Here is a 19,250-nt window from a genome sequence, read left to right on the forward strand (position 1 = left end):
TGATCTTCTCACAGTCTGGCTTCTCCTGTTACAGCTTTTTGTTCAAGTGAGGGGAAAGCATTTCTGGTACCCCAGATGAGCTCTAGCATCCATGATGTGACTTTCCAGGAAACTAAAGAGGGAAGAGAAGCAGCAGAGGTGGCCCTGAGGGCTATGCTTGCTGTCAACTTGATTACATCTAGAATCCAGAAGTGGAAAATACACCTGTGAGAGGTTGTTTGCTTGGCTTGAAGTAGGTAAATTTACTTTTAGTCTGGACATTTGAGGTAAGAAAGCACATGCCTTTGATCCAGATCTTGAAACAGGAAGACACACCTTTAATTTAGGCCACACCTGCTGGAAGCCTCTATGAGGACATGAGAGACAGAAGATTTGGCCCTCTACCCGCTTGCTCCCGCCTCGCTGCAAGTCCTTCACTGGCATCAGAGCCTACTTCTCCAGGACTTCAGCATCTACAGAAGACCAGATCCAACCTTGTAGATTGAGCAACTTCTGGATTCTTGAACTCTTCTATTCATAGCTAGCCATGGTTCAATTACTAGCACCATTGCCTGTAAGTTGTTCTAATAAATCCTGTTTCTATATATTTATGTAGAAAGATTCATTCTATAAGCCCTGCTACTCTGGAAAATCCTGATAAATACAGTGACTTTGCCCTGCCTCCAGGCCATTGGCTCCAATCATCTCTGACTAAACAATTCTCCTACAATGAGAATTTGCTCCACCTATCTTTCTGGCTTAAATTCCAGCCTGGGCAAAGCTCACAGATTCTGCTTCCTGTTTGTGAAACGTGATCATCCTAGCAGCACAGACTCAGGCCTGAGAGCTGGCCATGCCACGGAACCAAATGCATAGCTGGCTGAGTGCTGCGCTCTTTGGACTCCTGCTTCTCCTCATCCATGTGCAGGGTGAGGCTCGCTAAACTAGTGTGGGGAATGACTGGAGTCAGAGCTGCCAAGCTGTGCATGTCAGAGGCTGAACTTGTGAGAGGGAAGGCACAGGGCAGGGGGGAGGGGTTAGAAAATGACAGTTAAAAGTGTGGGAAATCTGTGCCTCCTGATTCTCTGACCAAAATCCTCAGATTTTATGAGCCCACTAGCATACAGAGTCAGAGACATCTAAGATCACTCCTTACTGAAGAGACAGTTCACTGTAAGGAGCTCTAGAGAAAGTGCTAGACAATTCAAGTGAAAATGAGAAATCATTTTTCTTTTCTCAGTGTATAGCTACTACTTACCTTTTAATAATAATAATAATAATAATAATAATAATAATAATAATTTATATAGCAAAATGGCTCTGAGTGTGTGACCTCCTTGGCCTAGAGAAATGCTGTGGAGCACTTCAAAATAGGAATAGGAAATTTTCCTAGGTCTGAGGGATAGGGAAGTTTCCACACTCACACCCCACAGCTGAACTGGGGAGGTTGGTATGGGTTCCCTTCTCCTGTGCCCTGATAACAGTGAGATGGGAACTCCCACAACCTGGTGGCAACTGATTACAGAAAACTAACCCTGAGGCATCTCTCTACCAGGTCATGACTCACCAGAGACGAGCCCCATCAGAAACACACACACTGGCCAGGTCCGAGGCAAGCTTGTCCACTTGAAGGACACCAAAGTTGGTCTCTACACCTTCCTGGGAATTCCCTTTGCCAAGCCACCTGTAGGATCGCTGCGCTTTGCACCTCCTGAGGCCCCTGAGCCATGGAGTGGTGTGAGAGATGGGACCTCACAACCGGCCATGTAAGTTCTGGACCCACGGGGTTTCAGGAACTGAGGAGACTGTACTCTAAGCTCTGGGCCATGTTGCAGTGTCTCATCCATCTCAGCGACACAGCAGTTTTTTGTCTTTGTGGATGAGTGCCCCATGCATTTTTCTGATGATGTGCTAAGCCTGAGTAGAACAATTATGCCAGGCTTCTGGGTCAGAGCTTGGCACTCACAGGAAGTTAGCATCAGGCACTATTGAGACGAGCAAAGATAAAATTGTTCACAGATTCAGATTTTGCCCAGGGTTGTCTGCCACAATGAGAAGGATATGGTATGGGTTAATGTGATCTATTAGGCAGCAATCGCCCCTAAAATCAGGAAACTATACTTCAGATCACTGAGGTGTGCAATGGTGATGGTAATTTCTAATCCCACCCTTACAGTCACTGTAACAACCTATAGGGCCAAGTGCCATTGACCAGGGAACAAGTCTATGTAACTAATTCCCTCTGAAGACATTGCAGACAAGCGATGTTCCCCGAGAGTCTGCACATGTGACTACATGGGCAGCATTGTCATTGATTCCTCTAGTAGCTGTTTAAATACAACACTCCAATATTGGGATCTTAGATTGTTTTCTGCTGCTGTAATAAAGTATGAGAAAAAAAAAAGCAACTTAGGGGCGAAAGCTACTATTATAAGCTCCAGATTGCAATCCATTATTTGGGTAAACACAGTGAATCAAAACTACAGGAACTGCTCACATCATAGCCACGCCCAGGAACAGAGACTAGAAAATGCTTGTGTGCCTGCAAATGCTTAGCTCGATTTTCTTATATAATTCCAATGAATGTCACTACAGCCAGCCAATCATTTCTGTACAGACACCTACAAGCCTCTCTCTCTGAGACTCAGAAAGAATAACATCCAGGCTCCACCCTACTGGTGGCCTCCCTAGAAATCTGGCCCCATCCTAGCTTTCACTGAGCCTGTGGCATTTACCTTGGTTGGAAGGGATTTAGAAAGGATGTAAGTGTTAACAGGGCATCTTATGATGAGTAGCAGCTAAAGGTGGCTAAGAAAATAAAATCCAGACTCACGTTTGGTTATATTCACTGTACATCTCTTATAATAACTGTCTCCCATTTTTTACCAGTTGTCCACAAAATGTTACAATGAATATGGAGGGCATTAAGGAGATGAAACTGACCCTGCCACCTGTTTCTATGTCTGAGGACTGCCTGTATCTCAACATCTACACACCAGCCCATGCCCAGGAGGGTTCTAACCTGCCTGTGAGTGTCAGGCCATGTCATGTTGGGGAGAGGGCATTTTTTTCAAGAAGATTAGAAGGGACAAAAGCAACCTGAGTTTCATTACAGGGTGGACTCTGATAAAAGTCTTAGCTTACTTGAGTCAAAGAAAGCCATCTCAGCCACATATTGCAGCTGAAACCTGGGTATGGGACACAGAGCACTGAAGCACTGATCCATCACAGGCTCTCTTTGATAAAACCAGAACTCATTCTGCAACTTGTGCTCTGCAGAACCACTTAGGGGCTCAAAACCTCATCGAGATAGCCCAAATTTAGACTTTTGGGTTATCTGTTGTGACAATGGGGGTTAATGATCCTTTCCATTTTTAATCTGGAGAGGTATCCGTGGGGACATCCCTCTTGGTTCCACTGTGAAGAGCCTGAGTAGTGATGACATCACTCTACACACAGAGATAGTAGTTCAAAGTGCAACATATGGTGGGAATGGGGACAGGAAGCTACTAGAGGGCCCTGGCTGTGGCCAAGGCCCTAAAGTCCAGAGGATTTATGTAGCTTCATAGAAGCACAGCAGTTGATATTCTGATACATAGACAAGCTGAACTCTGATTCACTAGGAGCCTCCTGGCATCTCTCTTGACTTCTTCAGGTGATGGTGTGGATCCATGGTGGAGCACTCACTGTAGGCATGGCTTCCATGTATGATGGATCTGTGCTGGCAGCTACTGAGGGTGTGGTGGTGGTCATTATCCAGTACCGCCTGGGTGTCCTAGGCTTCTTCAGGTGAGCCTAGGGCTGAGCTGGGGAGTGGTAGCTGATCAGAATCCGGACACCTCTTTAATCCATGTCCCTTCTACATCTCAGCACCGGAGATCAGCATGCCAGGGGAAACTGGGGATTCCTGGACCAAGTGGCTGCCCTACGCTGGGTCCAACAGAACATTGCCCACTTTGGTGGCAACCCTGACCGGGTCACTATTTTTGGAGAGTCGGCCGGAGGCATAAGCGTGTCTTCACATGTGGTGTCCCCCATGTCCAAAGGACTCTTTCACAGAGCCATCATGGAGAGTGGAGTAGCTCTGTTGCCTGGAACCATATTTAGCTTCTCTGAGGTGGTTTACCAGGTGAGTGCCTGAACCACTTCAATCCTGTATCTGCTGCCACAGCACTATCCTCTGAGGCTATGGTATTCAGTAGTAAAAATGAAGAGCTAAGGAAACATCTGTTCATTTATTTGTGAGGGCTCAAGGGTTAGAACCCACAGATTTCCTTTATACTGGATGAGTATGTTATGTAGACAGCAAAGTTGCCCTTAGAAAGGTCCATCACTGGCAAAAACGAGTATGTCTGGGTTCGGAGTTGGGTCACTGATTTTTTAAAGTGCTTGGTGTATAAGCCTAAGCCTATGTTCAAATCCCCAGAATTCATAAAACACTGGGAATGGTAACATTTATCTGTAATTTCAAAGTTCCTGTAGTCAGGTGGGAGCCAGAGACGAGAGAATTCCTAGAATTCACAGATCAGCTCAGCTAGTGTACACAGAAAAAAAAAGACACTGTTAAAAAAGGGGGTTCTCTAATCTTCATACACCAACTTGACAGACTTACTCATTCCCTTGTATATGAAACAGACAAAAGATGATGGAGAGAACAAAACTACCCTAAACAGAAAGAATAGGTATGCAGGTAGAAAGGGTCCTGCTTCCTGGCTGTCACCTTTAAGCAATACAACAACGGGAACAAATTATACTTGTTCCAATCCACACAACACACACTATAGTGTAAGAATTAGATGCAAAGTCATTGACTTGGAATTGAGAAATCTCCCTGTTTGTTCCCTTTGCAGATGGTTGCCAAACTCTCTGGATGTGAGGCCATGGACTCAGAGGCCCTGGTGCGCTGTCTGAGAGGCAAGAGTGAAGCAGAGATTCTGGCTATTAGCAAGGTTGGGAGAATTATATATCTGGGAAAACCTGGTCTATGTGATGTGGGATTCTGAACCAAATCCCTCATCTTTACTCCTTTGTGTTCTTTCAGTTTTATGTGTAAAAGTGACTATCAAGATAGGCTAATCTAAGTGAAGATTCTCCTCCAGGGTGAGCAGCTCATCCTGAAACTAGTGAGAATGAGAAAACGGTGGAGGTAACTAAGTGGACATTTATTTCATTAACCTTCAGCATTGATTTTTAATGCCCATCAGAACTTCCAGATGATCCCTGCTGTGGTGGATGGAGAGTTCCTACCCAAGCATCCTCAGGAGCTATTGGCCTCTGCTGATTTTCACCCTGTCCCCAGCATAATTGGTTTCAACAATGATGAGTATGGTTGGATCGTCCCCAAAGTGAGGCTCACTTTCAATCCTCTGGGAACCTGGATACTCATATGCTAAGTAGTGGGAACTCAATGCATCTTTAATCCAAGTCCATGAGACCCTATACTTAAAACTGTCTTCTGCCTCCCAGGTCATAGGCTCTGTTCAGACAATAAAAGGAATAACCAGAGAGAACCTGCAGGCTGTTCTGAAGGATACAGCACCACAAATGGTGAGATACCTCTGGTCTTGTCTAAATAGAGGGGTCCCTCATATTTCTTTCTCCAACAGCATCCCTATTAATGAAGGTCGGGAGATATGTATGATGCTGTGTGAGGTTACCTCAGAGCAAGAATTTTTTGCCTATACCATATGTCATTCCAGGCCCCATCCTCCCCACACCCAAGTGTACTACCTACTTTACCAATAACATGCCTAACCTTGATCTTTCTGATGTCTCTGGTGTAGATGTTGCCTCCTGAGTGTAGTGATCTGTTGATGGAAGAGTACATGGAGGATATTGAGGACCCCAAGACTCTCCAAATACAGTTCACTGAGATGATGGAAGACTTCATGTTTGTGATCCCTTCTCTCCAAGTAGCACATTTTCAGCGTAAGTACTACTGTGACAAGGCTTAGAGGAGCAGCTCAGAGATGGGGATCACGGGTGAGCACTGTGGAGCAGAATGGTATCTAGGTCTCCTCATGTCCAGTTTAAGAGAGTGAAATCTGGGTACAGAGGAGAAAATGGGTTGCTGATACCCTATTGACTTAACACAACCACTCAGCTGGGAAGGTCATGAGTACATTTCCACTGCTAGTGCTCCAGCCTGGGGCTCCTCCTCCAATTTAACTCTTACGATTCCAGGTAACATTATATCAAGGTATATACCAAACATGTATCACCAAACATGTATCAAAAAAGCCCCAGGTGAGAGACAACTATGTCACTCTTTGTCCCTCCTCCAGGTTCCCATGGCTCTGTCTACTTCTATGAATTCCAACATCAATCCAGCTTCCTCAAGGATATTAGGCCACCCCACGTGAAGGCCGACCATGGGGATGAGGTTCCTTTTGTTTTTGGTTCCTTCTTCTGGGGCATGAAACGTGAGTCTTCCTAATTTTTCCTGAACTGAATGAGATCTCAGATGGCTCCTTAGCTGTCAGTCCATTTGAGGAAACCTCTAACTCAAAAATATATATACCTAGTTTAGAATCTGGATCCTGTCCAGTCTAGCCTGTAATGGAGGAGATGACAGCACTTTGGGGCAGAAATTCAATTAGAGGCTTGCATGGATCTTGGATACTCTATATAGTGAAGAAGGGTGGTAGTAAAGCCAATAATTTGAGGTCAGATAACATCTGGGATGGTGAGTGTGAAGAATGAGTTGGCAGTTGCATGAGGTGGTATATACTTGGACTTTCATCTTTCTCATAACTCCAGTTAACCTCACTAAAGAGGAAAAGCTGCTAAACAAGAGGATGATGAAGTACTGGGCCAACTTTGCAAGACACGGGTGAGAACTCAACCTTGTACATGTGGGTCCTTCTAGGACTCCCTTTTAGATGGTGACTTTTTAGCATTCCATCACATGATAAAGTCTTCCCTACACTACGGTATATTTATACAGGTACACTATAGGTGTCAGATACTGGTCATCTCACAGTGACCTAGCTGATGGGCTACAGTGCTGTGGTACTACTGCTCTTTAGATTTTTTCACTTAGGAGGAGACATAGAACAGGTCAGGTAGTCTTCCCCACATGAAGCAGAAATTAGTAAGTGACACTTGTGTGCACATATCAGGACACCTGTCACATCAGACTCCTTAACCACTAGCCTAACCACTGCCCTGACCCAATCAGTATATCAGGCTTTGGACCAGAGTGACCTCACCCTTCTTTGCTGGGCATCATATCCACAGGAACCCCAACAGCGAGGGTCTACCCTACTGGCCTGTGTTTGACCATGATGAACAGTATCTACAGCTGAACACCCAGCCTGCTGTGGGACAAATCCAGAAGGCCAGAAGGCTGCAGTTCTGGACCAAGACTCTGCCCCAGAAGATTGAGGAGTTAAAGAGATCTCAAAACATGCACATAGAGCTATAGTGCTCCATGTGAGGAATGGTATGTGGTGTCGGCTGCTGACGGAGTCAGCTTCAGGTTCCCAAAACATTTTAACATTCACATAACCTCTGTGCTTGTCTGCTCTTCTCCATTTATCCCAAGTCCTCTGCATGTGACTTTTTATCCTGATGGGTCATCTTTTTTTTAGACCCATTCAAAAAGCAGTCTATTGAATGAGTTAGACCCATTCAAACTCCCCTCCCAGTGGATTTGTGAACCCCGTAATTCCCCATCTCCTTTCACACTCCACTGGGACTAGGGCCTTTCCTTTCTTCTTTCCGCACCTCACCTCTCATCCTCACTGCCCTCTTCTCTATGAGCAAAACAGTCTTTAAGTAGAGCTTTGGGGAACACTGATATGGTTCTCCAAACAGTCCACATCATGGGGATGGGATGTGTCAGAATCCCATGCCTCCTCTCATCAGTTTCATACCAAGATTAAGGTATTCTGTACTAACAGGTTTGCTGTACATGCTTTCTAGACCAAAGATGATACCTATGTTTTCACTGAGTATATGGGATAGTTAGCAATCCTCATGGCCCAGGCCTCCAAAAGGCCTAACTCTTTTTTTTATTAGATATTTTCTTTATTTACATTTCAAATGTAATCTCCTTCATCCCCCCACAAAAATCCTTTACCACATCCCCCTTCCCCTGCTTCTATGAGCTTGTTCCCCCACCCACCCCACTCACTCCCACCTCCTTGCCCTCGCATTCCCCTACACTGGGGCATTGAGTCTTCACATGACCAAGGGTCTCTCCTCTCATTGATGCCCGACAAGGTCATCCTTGCTATACATGTGGCTGAAGCCATGGGTCCATCCATGTTTACTCTTTGGTTGGTGGTTCAGTCCCTGGGAGCTCTGGGGAAGGCCTAGTTGGTTGATATTGTTGTTCTTCTAATGGGGTTGTCACATTGGAGTTTTTCAATATAGAAATATGATTCATAGGTATTTTCAAAACACAGCACATAGAGGTTCCCAACTTGATCACTAGATTTGTAAACATCTAAAAGTGTCTCTATCTACTGTGTTTGTAAATTAAAATTTGCCTACAATTTGTTTTAAGATAATCTGTCCATTTGTCAATATTGATTTCTTTTTTGCTTCCACTTCTTATTATACAACTCCATTCATCTAGTTCTATACCAAAGTAGTCAGTGGCACAATTTTATATTAGTAGTTTCAAGTACCTATAATCCCCTCAAGTCTAGAACAGTGTGTGTGTGTGTGTGTGTGTGTGCTAAGAAAAACTAGGTTGGTACTTTGTATGTGCTGAGGTTTGTCCCTATGTCCAAGGACTCTATGGACATGGTAAGGCCCATATTTGCATGATCACAGCACATCTGTGAAGATGTCTGACTATGGGGTGAGTCCTAGTAACAAGGTGGGGGATCAGAAGGTCCATACATGTACAATAGAGATTGCTGTCCCTGGTCTGCATGAGCACCTGTTCATGTATATGGGTGCCCTCCTGACGTCCACAGTTCCACTGCAATGTCCTGGCCCCTGTGATAACCTCCATCACCTTTATGATCCATATGCCTGACTTTCATTCTTATCTCCTCACTGTTACTAGACATTTCTGGTCTTTCTTAAAAAATAAATCCCCTCTCTTTTACTTTAAGTCATTATACAAAGGTGCCAAGTTGTACTCAAAGTGTCTGAATTCCCCCAAAACATGTTCTCTTGTCACAAAGAACCCAGAGCCTTTGTGCTAGAGACTCTACATGTCATATCCCCTTACCGCTGATTACCTTGCCCTACAAGGTTGGAAAAGTCTCCCTTTTAAAATCCACTGTAAGGAACCGCAAGACAGTATAGCCTTTGGGATCACAATGAAGATTATTAATTGTCCACCCTGGACACCATGGACAGAGAAGGATAACATCTAGGAGGGTGAGTGCCAGATTCTCACATGGGTGCCTGAGCTCATTATTGGGCCACAACTGCCAATGATTAAAGCACATCAGGCTGCTCAGGTAACCAAATGAATGTAGTTCTGTGTCCTTGAGATTAGAAGAGCTGGGACAGACCATCTTCCGCTTTTCTTTCAGTGGGGAAATTGAGGGGGGAGAGAGAGCGTCTGCCTAGTCCAGGGCTGACTGTGAGCACAGAGACTTTGAAAGGGGGGACACTTGACACCATACCTTGTTGACTTGGGGACTCAGGCACAGCCATGGTTGTACCATGCCAGTGGAAACATTTGAAAAAGTACTGAGGAGGAAGGCCTGCTGGGTCAGGCTGTGGGTACTCTAGATTACTGAGGGCTAGAAAGAAGGAGACTGGTTTCCAATTGGAACTGGTGGCTTTCTGAAGTAGACATTCATGCAATTTCCTCCATGAAGCCTGACTTAGCCAAGTGAGAGCTCCTGACCCTGTACTCTTTGGTAAATCCTGACAGGGTTCTCTGGGATTATGAAACCTCTTCATAGTCCAGTATTTCAGCCTTAACATAGGCTCTGAGAGTTCAACAAGTCCCAATGTTGGAACTATCAGCATCTAAATATGTTTGTCGGGTGGATAAATGACTCTGAACTTCTCAGTAGGAGTTTGCCACCATGCTAACCACAGCATAGAGGAGAAATGAATAGAGGAAGGGCTCTTTAAGAAGTGCCACACAAAAACAGAGTACTATTGGAGTGATGGTTTTGTACACTGTGTGAAGTTGTGTCCTTTCTTGCCTGCCTAACTTACCTTCTGATTGGTTAAAATAAAAAGCCTATGGCCTATAGCAAAAGGCAAGCTAGTAAGATGGGATATCTGGCAGAGAGAGAAAGGAACCCTGGGAAAGGGAGAAGCATGGGAGATTCACCATCCAGACTCAGAGGAAGTTGAATGTATAAAACTGAGGAGGGGTAACTAACTAGTCATGTAGCATACATGAATGGTATAAATGGGTTAATATAAGTTAGGAGCAAGGTTGGGAGCAAGCTCAAGCTAAGGCCAAAAGCATTGTAAATAGATATGAGCCTCTCTGTCATTATTTGGGAACTGGGGTGGGCATAGAAAGGCCCATGGTTATGGAGTTAAATTAGAAAGTACAAATTAAAAGATATCATAGACTTAGTGGAGTTATACCCAGAGAATATCCCAGAAGGTGAAGGTGGTGGGGGAGAGAACTCAAGGGGGACTGAGAGGGAAGGCAGGCAGCATTTGGGATGTAAATAAATGGATGAAGTAATTAATTAATTAAAAAGAAAAAATAAATTGTTGAAATATCACATAAATAAAAAAAAGCAAATCTTAAAAAAAAAAATGCTACAAAACACACATTCTTCTTAGAAGTCCATGAGAATTCTTTATAAAATAGGTTGTGTATTAGGGCTGAAAACAAATTTTAAGAAATACGGGAAAATTGATGTAATTATATCTATTTGATTATAATAGAATAAAACTTTAATACTACAGTAAGAAAAACTATAGAAAACATATAATCTTGTGGGGATTAGACATCATACATGCATCATTGAAGAAATCAAGAAGGAAATTTAGAAATGTGTAGAATCAAATGAAACAGAAAGATAACAGGCCAAGCCCCAGAGGACACACTCAGAGCAGCCAAAGCTCTAAGGCCTAAAATGAGAAGTCAGATGCCGGCCCCTTCTCCATCTGTGTACTCAACACACACGACTTAGAGAAACCAGAATCTGTGATTACAGCTCTCCAACACAAAACCAACATCTGCCTGTGAATGTAAGTATCACTGTAACTTTAATTTTTTTAAATCTCATTTTTAATGATGGTTTTTAAATATTTTAACCTTCCTTATAATCCACCACCCACTAGAGACAGAAAAAAAAAGATACAAGAGAAGTAGACCTGTTTTTAAAAGCATCTTAGAACAACTCCCATCTGTGTTGTCTAAAAATCAACCATTTCGTTTATAGATTAATAGACAACAGCTCGATCAATTCACAAACACCTCACAGATATACCAAAAGTCTGGTTCAATAGAGTTGGGTTAGTAACAGTGATGGCATGACCTAACAGAGACATCCAGACCTCAGCCTTGGCTCAAGTCAACAAGAGGGACCTACAAGAACACCAAGAGAAGTTCTCAGCTGTGACTCTCTCAGAGAAACAAAGATCAACAAAAACATAAGACCCACAAGTGTTACACAGCTAGCTATACCAACAAACCAAGCTCTGTCTCTGTCACACTGTGGAATCCTACTTATGCCCTCCAAACATTGCGTGTCCTCCACATATCTTGCCTCAGCGTAGGTCTTGCCCCAACACGTGCATGTAATCAGCCCAAGTCCTTGGAAGCAACAAACTCCAATTCACCACCAGAAGTTTTTTGGTGCATTTCTCTCTATAGCATCCCAACAAATGTAGCTCAACTACACAACATAAGATGAAACAATACATGCATGTCATTAACAAAAAAAAAAAATCTATCATCAAGTGTTCTTTCGTCTGTTTGTTTTAGCAGAACTTCCTCTCTCCTGTGTCTGCTTCAGCAAAACATTCCTTCACGAGTCTGCCTTAGCCTTTCACACCTGTGTTCACTTTAACAAAACATTCCCTCACGTGCTTGCCCCGGCAAAACACCATCCAACCAACTTTCCAAAGAACCCTTAAGTTTCCACTTCAGCTCATAAACATGGTGACTCTGCAATGGCTTCAGAGGCCATGCTGTGCCTTCCCAGGGGGACCACAGAGTGAACAAACTCAGTAGGTATGGCTTCCTCCACCAGCTAAGCGTTGGCTCTCTTCTGTCTGGCCAGTGCAGAACTCCTGCCCTGTCCCACTAAGCTGCCTGCCTACACACCTCTGTGAGTACAAATTCTTGCATGGACAAGATCTACCATATCTTCCTGTTGGTAAATGGTGTGGCCATTGCAACACAAGCTCAGACCTAGGAGGAAATTGGGCCACTGGAACAGTTTCCTGAATGCTGTGGCCTATGGGCTCCTGCTTCTCGTCCTCTGTGTGCATGTGGGTGGATGGGGACTGAAGTCAGAGAGTCAGAGAGTAAGAAGGCTGGTGGCAAGGGACAGTGGAGGAGTAAACTAGTAGAGATGACAGGTGACAGTGTGAAAAAGCGCACCACTCAGTGCCCACACCAAAACTCATGGGGTCACCCCGTGGCCCATGGGAGGGTCACTCCTCCTGCCTGCTCAGCAGAGGGGCTTTCATGAGCTGGACCTGCAGGTCAAAGGTGCCAGGCACAATGTTCAAAACAGGACAGAGGTGACATTTCCCTCCTCTGCGTTGGGTTGTGGCTGAACCAGCGACTGTAGCTGCTACTGATCCTCAGATAATAATGAAACTGATCATGTCGTTATAATGCCATTGAGCTCTGAGTGTCACTTTCTTGTCTATAAGAACAACCTTCTCCCTCCAAGAGGATCTTGGGCAAATTTCCCTCCTAAGGCACACAGTTCCTAGACTCATATCCCACAGCTGAAATGAGAGCCCACAGGTTCTCCTCCCCATATACCTCACCTTGGACAAGGAAACAAGTTGGTTTCTAGGGTAAAGGTTATGTTCACTGGGCTCTTATCAAAAGTTTAGTCAGAAGGGTTCAATATCCAGAATGGATACATATGCATATACATATGCATATACATATACCCATACATATACCCTTGATGTCTATCACTCCAGGTGTCCAGTGTGAACTTTGCTGACCTCCCACCAGGACTGCCAATCTCATCCACCCTTACCTTACCTTACCTTACCCTGTGACCCTTGCATGCGGTTTCCCAGGCTCTGTCTGGGAGGTCACCCAGGCTTTCTAGATAGGAAGGTCTATGTTACTTACTGAACACTCTTTGCTGGGATGCCTGAGTTCAGAATCAATGATAACAGTAAGAAGGCACAGAGTTGTGTATGTCCCATCCTCCTTTATCCCTCCCAAGCCTGGCTCATCGACAGGGACATCAAGATAGGAGTTGCTTACACGTAGTGCCCAGATTACTTAAGAAGATGGGTATGAGATGCATGCAGTGGCTCACATCTGTAACCCAGCACTCTGCATGAGGCAGAGAAACAAGGGAGTCTAGCTGCAGGCCAGCCTGGGACATGTAGCAAGAGCTTGTCTCAAACTAACCAAATACGTGAATAATAAAATAAAATATCCTGAGGATTTCTAGGCAGTTCAGAGTTACTGTGAGGAGAGGCTCAGGAAGCCTCCATCCACCCCTGCCTGAGCTCTGTAGTTAGTTAATGGATGCAGAAGGAACAGACATTTTTATCCAGTAGTATGGTTACTGATAATTCACCCATATTCTTGTAATAAACTTTCAGGTGTGTCCTCCTGAAAAAAAAAAACTAATTAAGCATATTGGATCTTTATTTTTTTATGTTATATATATTTTTATTAGATATTTTCTTTATTTACATGTAAATTTCTCCATTCCCAGTTTCCCCTCCAAAAAACAAAGAAACAAACAAAAACAACAAAAACAAACCCCTGTTGTCTCCCCCCTCCCCATGCCTGCCACCCCACCCTCTCCCACTTATTGACCCTGGCATTCCCCTACACTGGGGCACAGAACCTTCACAGGGCCGAGCTCCTCTCCTCCTATTGATGATTGAATTTGCAATCCTCTACTATACACATGCTGCCAGAACAATCAGACCCCTTCATGTGCAGTCCTTGGTTGGTGGTTGAGACCCTGGGAGCTCTGAGGGTACAACTTAGTTCATATTGTTGTTCGTCCTAAGGGGCTGCAAACCCCTCAGCTCCATTGGTCCTTTCTCCAACTCCTTCACTGGGGACCCTGTGAAAGGAAAGGAAAGGAAAGGAAAGGAAAGGAAAGGAAAGGAAAGGAAAGGAAAGGAAAGGAGAGAAAAGAAGGAAAAGAAAAGACAAAAGCAGAAATCTGGAAAAGGAAAACAGTGGAAGAGAGAGGGAACAAGAAAGTAATGGGGATAAATACAGTCATCAGAAACATTATATACATTACAATAGACTTTACAAAAACAAATCTGGTAAAATTAACAGAAGTTTCTGTGAGGACCGTCTATCTAAAGACTATTCCCTTTTTTTCAATAATTTTTTTTATTCACATAACATCATGATCGCAGCCCTCTCCCTCCTCTTCTCCCAGTCCTGCCCTTGCAAATCCCTCTCCACTACCCTTCTTCTCCTAGAAGGGGACACCCCCTTTGGGTGCCTCCCACCCTGGGACATCTAGCCCTAGCAGAACTAGATACATCCTCTCTTGCTGAGGCCCAAGCAGGCAGTCCAGGTAGGGGAAGGGGATCCAATGGCGGGCAACAGAGTCAGAGATGGACTCAGCTCCAGTCGTTAGGGGACTCGCATGAAGACCAAGCTGCACATTTGCTACTGATGTGTAGAGGGCCTAGTTCCAGTCCCTGAATGCTCTTCAGTTGGTGGTTCAGTCTCTGTGAGCCCCCATGGGCCCAGGTTCATTCCCTCTGTAGGTCTTCTTGTAGTGAGATTACACCTTTTATAGAGATATTTTAACAAGATTGTTAAAAATGCATTGTATCATGCTGAGGCCTGAGCTCCCATGGTCAGATGGAAGCCTACAAGGTTTCTCTATTTCCTTACAGAAATGGGTCAGAGCTGCCAAGCACTGATCCTGATGTCAAGGACAGTGAAGAACCAGGGAGGTGAGAACTGGTTAAGATGGCATAGCCAGCATAACTTCATATGATCACAGTGGATTTTGGAGTCCAGACCTAGAGCAGGATCACTGGCTCTTAAGTCAAATGTGTTTAACCTTAAAGAAGTTGCAGGGTTAGGGGGTGTTCAGTGATAGAGAGCAAGAACTTAGGGAAGAGGTTCTCAACCTGTGGGTCACAACACCTTTGAGGTCAACCCTTTCACAGGGGTCACATATGAATGTCCTGCATATAAAATATTTACGCTGTTATGGAATATTCACCAGAGAAGACTGCTAAGGCATGGGTTTAAGCCAATAGAAAAATCTTTATTAGCTAGCCTGCAACTACACTACGTGTTCAGGATCCCAGTGTAGCACTGAACCTTTCTCAGGGTGAGCTTTTAAGCACGAAACCCATGTTCTGGGTTGGCATCCTTTAGTTAAAAAGAACAGTTAGCCAGAAGCAGAACTACAGAAGTCAAAGGGCAAGGTCAGTGCACTTACAGACTTTCCCAGAACCATGGGCTTTGATGGATTAGGCCTTTGTTTGGGTTTTGACAGGTGGGCCTGTCTATGAGCTGTTTTACAGCCTGAATGGTACTTCTACCATGCAATCGGTTGTGCTAAGGTCTCAGGGCCTTCTAAGGTCTGCAGCCCTGTTACAACATTACTATTAATAACAGTAGCAGGATTACAAGTATAATTCATAATTGAAAAAGACTATTTTATGGTTGAGGTCACTACAACATGAGGCACTGTATTAAGTTCACAGCAATAGACACCACTGGCTTAGACCGTTGAGGCAGAGTTTTCTAGGAGGTTGTATATGCTCTGAATCAGCATCCAAATGTAGTACTTTTCTCCCATATCTAGGACTCATATCATGGGTCCAGGAGTCAAGAGATGGGAATGAGAATGGTGCCATTCACAAACACCACTAAGTGACCCACTAGCAAAATGTTTGCTTCCTGTTTTCATGAACTTATACTCTGGTGGCCTATAAGTTTTAGTGTCAGAGTAGAGCCAGAAGATAGAACAACATTCCATTGGACTAGACACTAAGACTTTCCCCTTGGTCTATTTCAGTTCCTGATGCCTTTTGATCAGCAGGCTGTGAATACAGTGTTAGCAAGGATGATTGGCCAGACTATCAAAGGGAAGTTAGACTACTTCTCCATAACAGAGGTAAGAAAGAGTATGGCTGGAGTTGGAGAGATACTTTCAGGCATTCCTTGGTGATACCATGTCCTGTTATTAGGGTTAATGTGAAACTACGACAGCCCAATCCAGGCAGAATTATAGAAGGTCCAGATTCTGCATGAGTAAAGGCGCAGGTTTCCTACCATGTAGAGAACCAAGACCTGTTTAGGTGCTTGCTAAATGTGGAATGGATACAAAAATGTATTAGAATATAGATATAAATATCAGATAAATTCTTGTGACCAACTACAGAAATAGTGGCTTTAGTTGTGTAGATGTTTTGTACTGTTTTGTTACGAACACATTGATGCATATAATTATATACATACTTATTAAGTATTTGTGTTTTATTTCTCTTAGCTCTTTATTATGTAATAATACACTGAGACTATATCAATAGTTAAGTGTTGTAAGTCTATACTTTCATATTTAATTTACAGTATACTAAAAAACTAAACATTCTTCAAAAGACTTTGCCATCTACTCTGGGAGAGGAATGGTATATTTTTCAGTTTTATGAGGAAGACTTCTATCATATTAGACAGAATTAGGTCCTTATTATTGTATTCATTTGAAAAATGAGCATTACAAATGGATATCTGGTTCGTTCTTGAGTTAATAAAGGGTAGACTTTTGACAACTGATCTTTTTTTTAACATGTATGGGTGTTTTTTATGTATGCCTGTGCACAACATACATGCAGTGCCCACAGATGCCAGAAGAGGGCATCAGATACACTGAAACTACACTATTGTGAGCTGCCATGTGGTTGCTGGGGATTAAACTGAGGTGTTCTTGAAGAGCAGCCAGTGCTCTTAACTGCTGAGCCCTCTTTCCAGTCCTTTGATGGTCGATCTTGATTATCAACTTGGTTAGATCTGGAGTCAGCTAAGAGAATGCCTCTGGGTGGGTCTGTGGAGGTCCTTCCAAGAACAACTGACTGAGAAGAGAAATCCCTCCCTCAGAGTGGGCAGCACTTCCCAGAGGAAGCCAGACATAAAGAAGGTTGAAGGGAAGCAGGGGGAGCAGGCATGGTGGGACAATCCACAGACCCAGAGAGGTTAGGTAAACGGAGAGCTCTAGGGGAGATACATGGATCGCCCTGGGAAGGGGAAATAGAAAAGGTTTTGTGAGTGGACTGGGAGCAGATAGGGATGGATATGGGGTGGGGGGCCCAGATTAGGGGGAACAGTAGGAGAGAATACAGCTGGAATGGGGGGGTCAATGTGGAAACCTAGTCAAATTTAAACAATATTTATCCACAAATCCAGCCCTACAGAAGGTAATATAAGGAAAGCTTCAACCCAAGGAAGAAAACTACACCCATGAAGACACAAGAAATAATTAATCTCATACCAGCAAAACCAAAGGAAGAGAAGTGCATGCACACACACACCACCACCACCAACACCACCACCACCAACAACAAGGACAGCAATAACAGGAATCAACAATCATTGGTCATTGATATCTCTCATTATCAATGGACTCAATACCCTAATAAAAAGATACAAACTAACAGAATTGATGCAAAAACAATATCCACCCTTCTGCTGCATATAAGAAACACATCTCAACATCAAAGATATACATTACCTCAGAGTAAAGTTGGGAAAAGATTTCCCAAGCAAATGGACCTAAGAAGCAAGCTGGTATAGCCATTCTGATATCTAACAAATGGATGAATAATGAAGTAGAAACTTCCTGGAATCTCTGAGGATGACCCTAGTGAGGATTCCTGGTAATGGAGGATATGGAGCCTGAACTAGACATCTTCTGTAACCAGACAAGGCTTCCAGTGGTGTGACTGGGACACTAACTTAGCCACAAAACCTTGCACCTACATTCTATTCTGCCTGCAAGATGTAATGGGGCAATGGTGGCTAAGAGTTTGTAGAAGTGGCAAACCAATGATTGGTCTAACTTGAGGCCCATACCAGGAGAGTAATCCCATGCCCTAAACTACCCAGAATGGCCAGGAACCAGAGACCATATAGCCCAGAGACTTAGGATAAAATCAAGTAGGACTGGCAAAAAAAAAAAAAAAAAAAAAAAAAATCACTGAAGTGATTCCTAGTGAGATTCCACTATACTTATAGATTGGTGCCCAGACCAATCATCCTCGGAGTCTTCTTGTGGCAGTTGTTGGGAGCAGATCTAGAGACCCACAGCCAAACATTAGGTAAAGCTCAAGGTACCCCAGAGAAGAAGGACTGTGGGTACACCAGAAAAACCCAGCCCACAGTATCAACTAAGCAGGGCTTTTAGGAGCTCACAGAGACCTAAGTGGCAATCATGGAGCCTGGGTGGGGCTGTGCTAGGTCCTTGCAGATAGGTGGTGGCTTGGTTTGGGCTTTTGTGGGACTCCTAACAGTTGTCTCTGACTCTTTTGCCTTCTTTTGGGATGCTTTTTCTCCTACTGGGTTATCTCATCCGGCCTTAATGTGAGGATTTGGGCCTAGTCTTATTGCATCTTTTTATGTTATATTTGGTTGATATCCCTAGGAGTCCTGATCTTTTCTAAAGGGAAATGGCAGAGGAGTAGATCTGGGGATTGAGTCTAGGAGGAGTGGAGGCGGGGAAGTCTATTATATGATGGGATGTATTGTATAAGAGAAGAATAAATAAATAAAACAAGAAAAATGGATGCTCCTCAGCCAGTCCCACAACACACAGAGAAAGCCACACTTCCAGGTGATCTAACAAGCCCAGGATCCCAGGATCCCAGGATCCCAGAATCACAGGATCACAGAGACTGCTTGACTCTGAGGAGTTCTGACACACCCAGGATCACAGGAAGGACAGGCTCCAGTCAGATTTAGCAAGGGCAGGTAGCACTAGAGTTAACTAGATGGTGGGGGGACAAGCATAAGAAAATAAACAACACAAACCAAGGTCACTTGCCATCATCAGAACCCAATTCTCCCACCATAGCAAGTCCTGGACACACCATCCCACTAGAAATGCAAGATTTAGATCTAAAATCACTTATCATGATGATGATATAGGACCTTAAGAAAGACATAAATAGCACCCTCAAAG

General features: G+C 43.9%; 1 protein-coding gene across 1 annotated transcript; it reads left to right on the forward strand.

Moving 5' to 3' along the window:
- The first annotated feature begins 766 nt into the window (after window positions 1–766).
- Window positions 767–8,511, forward strand: LOC116070024 (acylcarnitine hydrolase-like). The gene is made up of 12 exons (XM_031341126.1): window positions 767–908; window positions 1,535–1,745; window positions 2,869–3,007; window positions 3,635–3,768; window positions 3,850–4,108; window positions 4,830–4,928; window positions 5,184–5,324; window positions 5,446–5,526; window positions 5,763–5,907; window positions 6,264–6,401; window positions 6,739–6,811; window positions 7,219–8,511. The coding sequence occupies exons 1-12, from the start codon at window positions 833–835 to the stop codon at window positions 7,403–7,405; spliced, it is 1,683 nt and encodes a 560-aa protein (XP_031196986.1). The 5' UTR covers window positions 767–832; the 3' UTR covers window positions 7,406–8,511.
- The last annotated feature ends 10,739 nt before the right edge of the window (window positions 8,512–19,250 follow it).

Source organism: Mastomys coucha, unplaced genomic scaffold, assembly GCF_008632895.1.
Source record: "Mastomys coucha isolate ucsf_1 unplaced genomic scaffold, UCSF_Mcou_1 pScaffold22, whole genome shotgun sequence".
NCBI lineage: Eukaryota > Metazoa > Chordata > Mammalia > Rodentia > Muridae > Mastomys > Mastomys coucha.

Bases quoted from the DNA above. Each gene is read 5' to 3' on its own strand.
- LOC116070024 (XM_031341126.1), top strand. From the start codon at position 833: ATGCCACGGAACCAAATGCATAGCTGGCTGAGTGCTGCGCTCTTTGGA. The intron at 4,109-4,829 runs GTGAGTGCCTGA...TTCCCTTTGCAG, and splicing joins TCTCTGAGGTGGTTTACCAG to ATGGTTGCCAAACTCTCTGG. The intron at 4,929-5,183 runs GTTGGGAGAATT...AATGCCCATCAG, and splicing joins AGATTCTGGCTATTAGCAAG to AACTTCCAGATGATCCCTGC.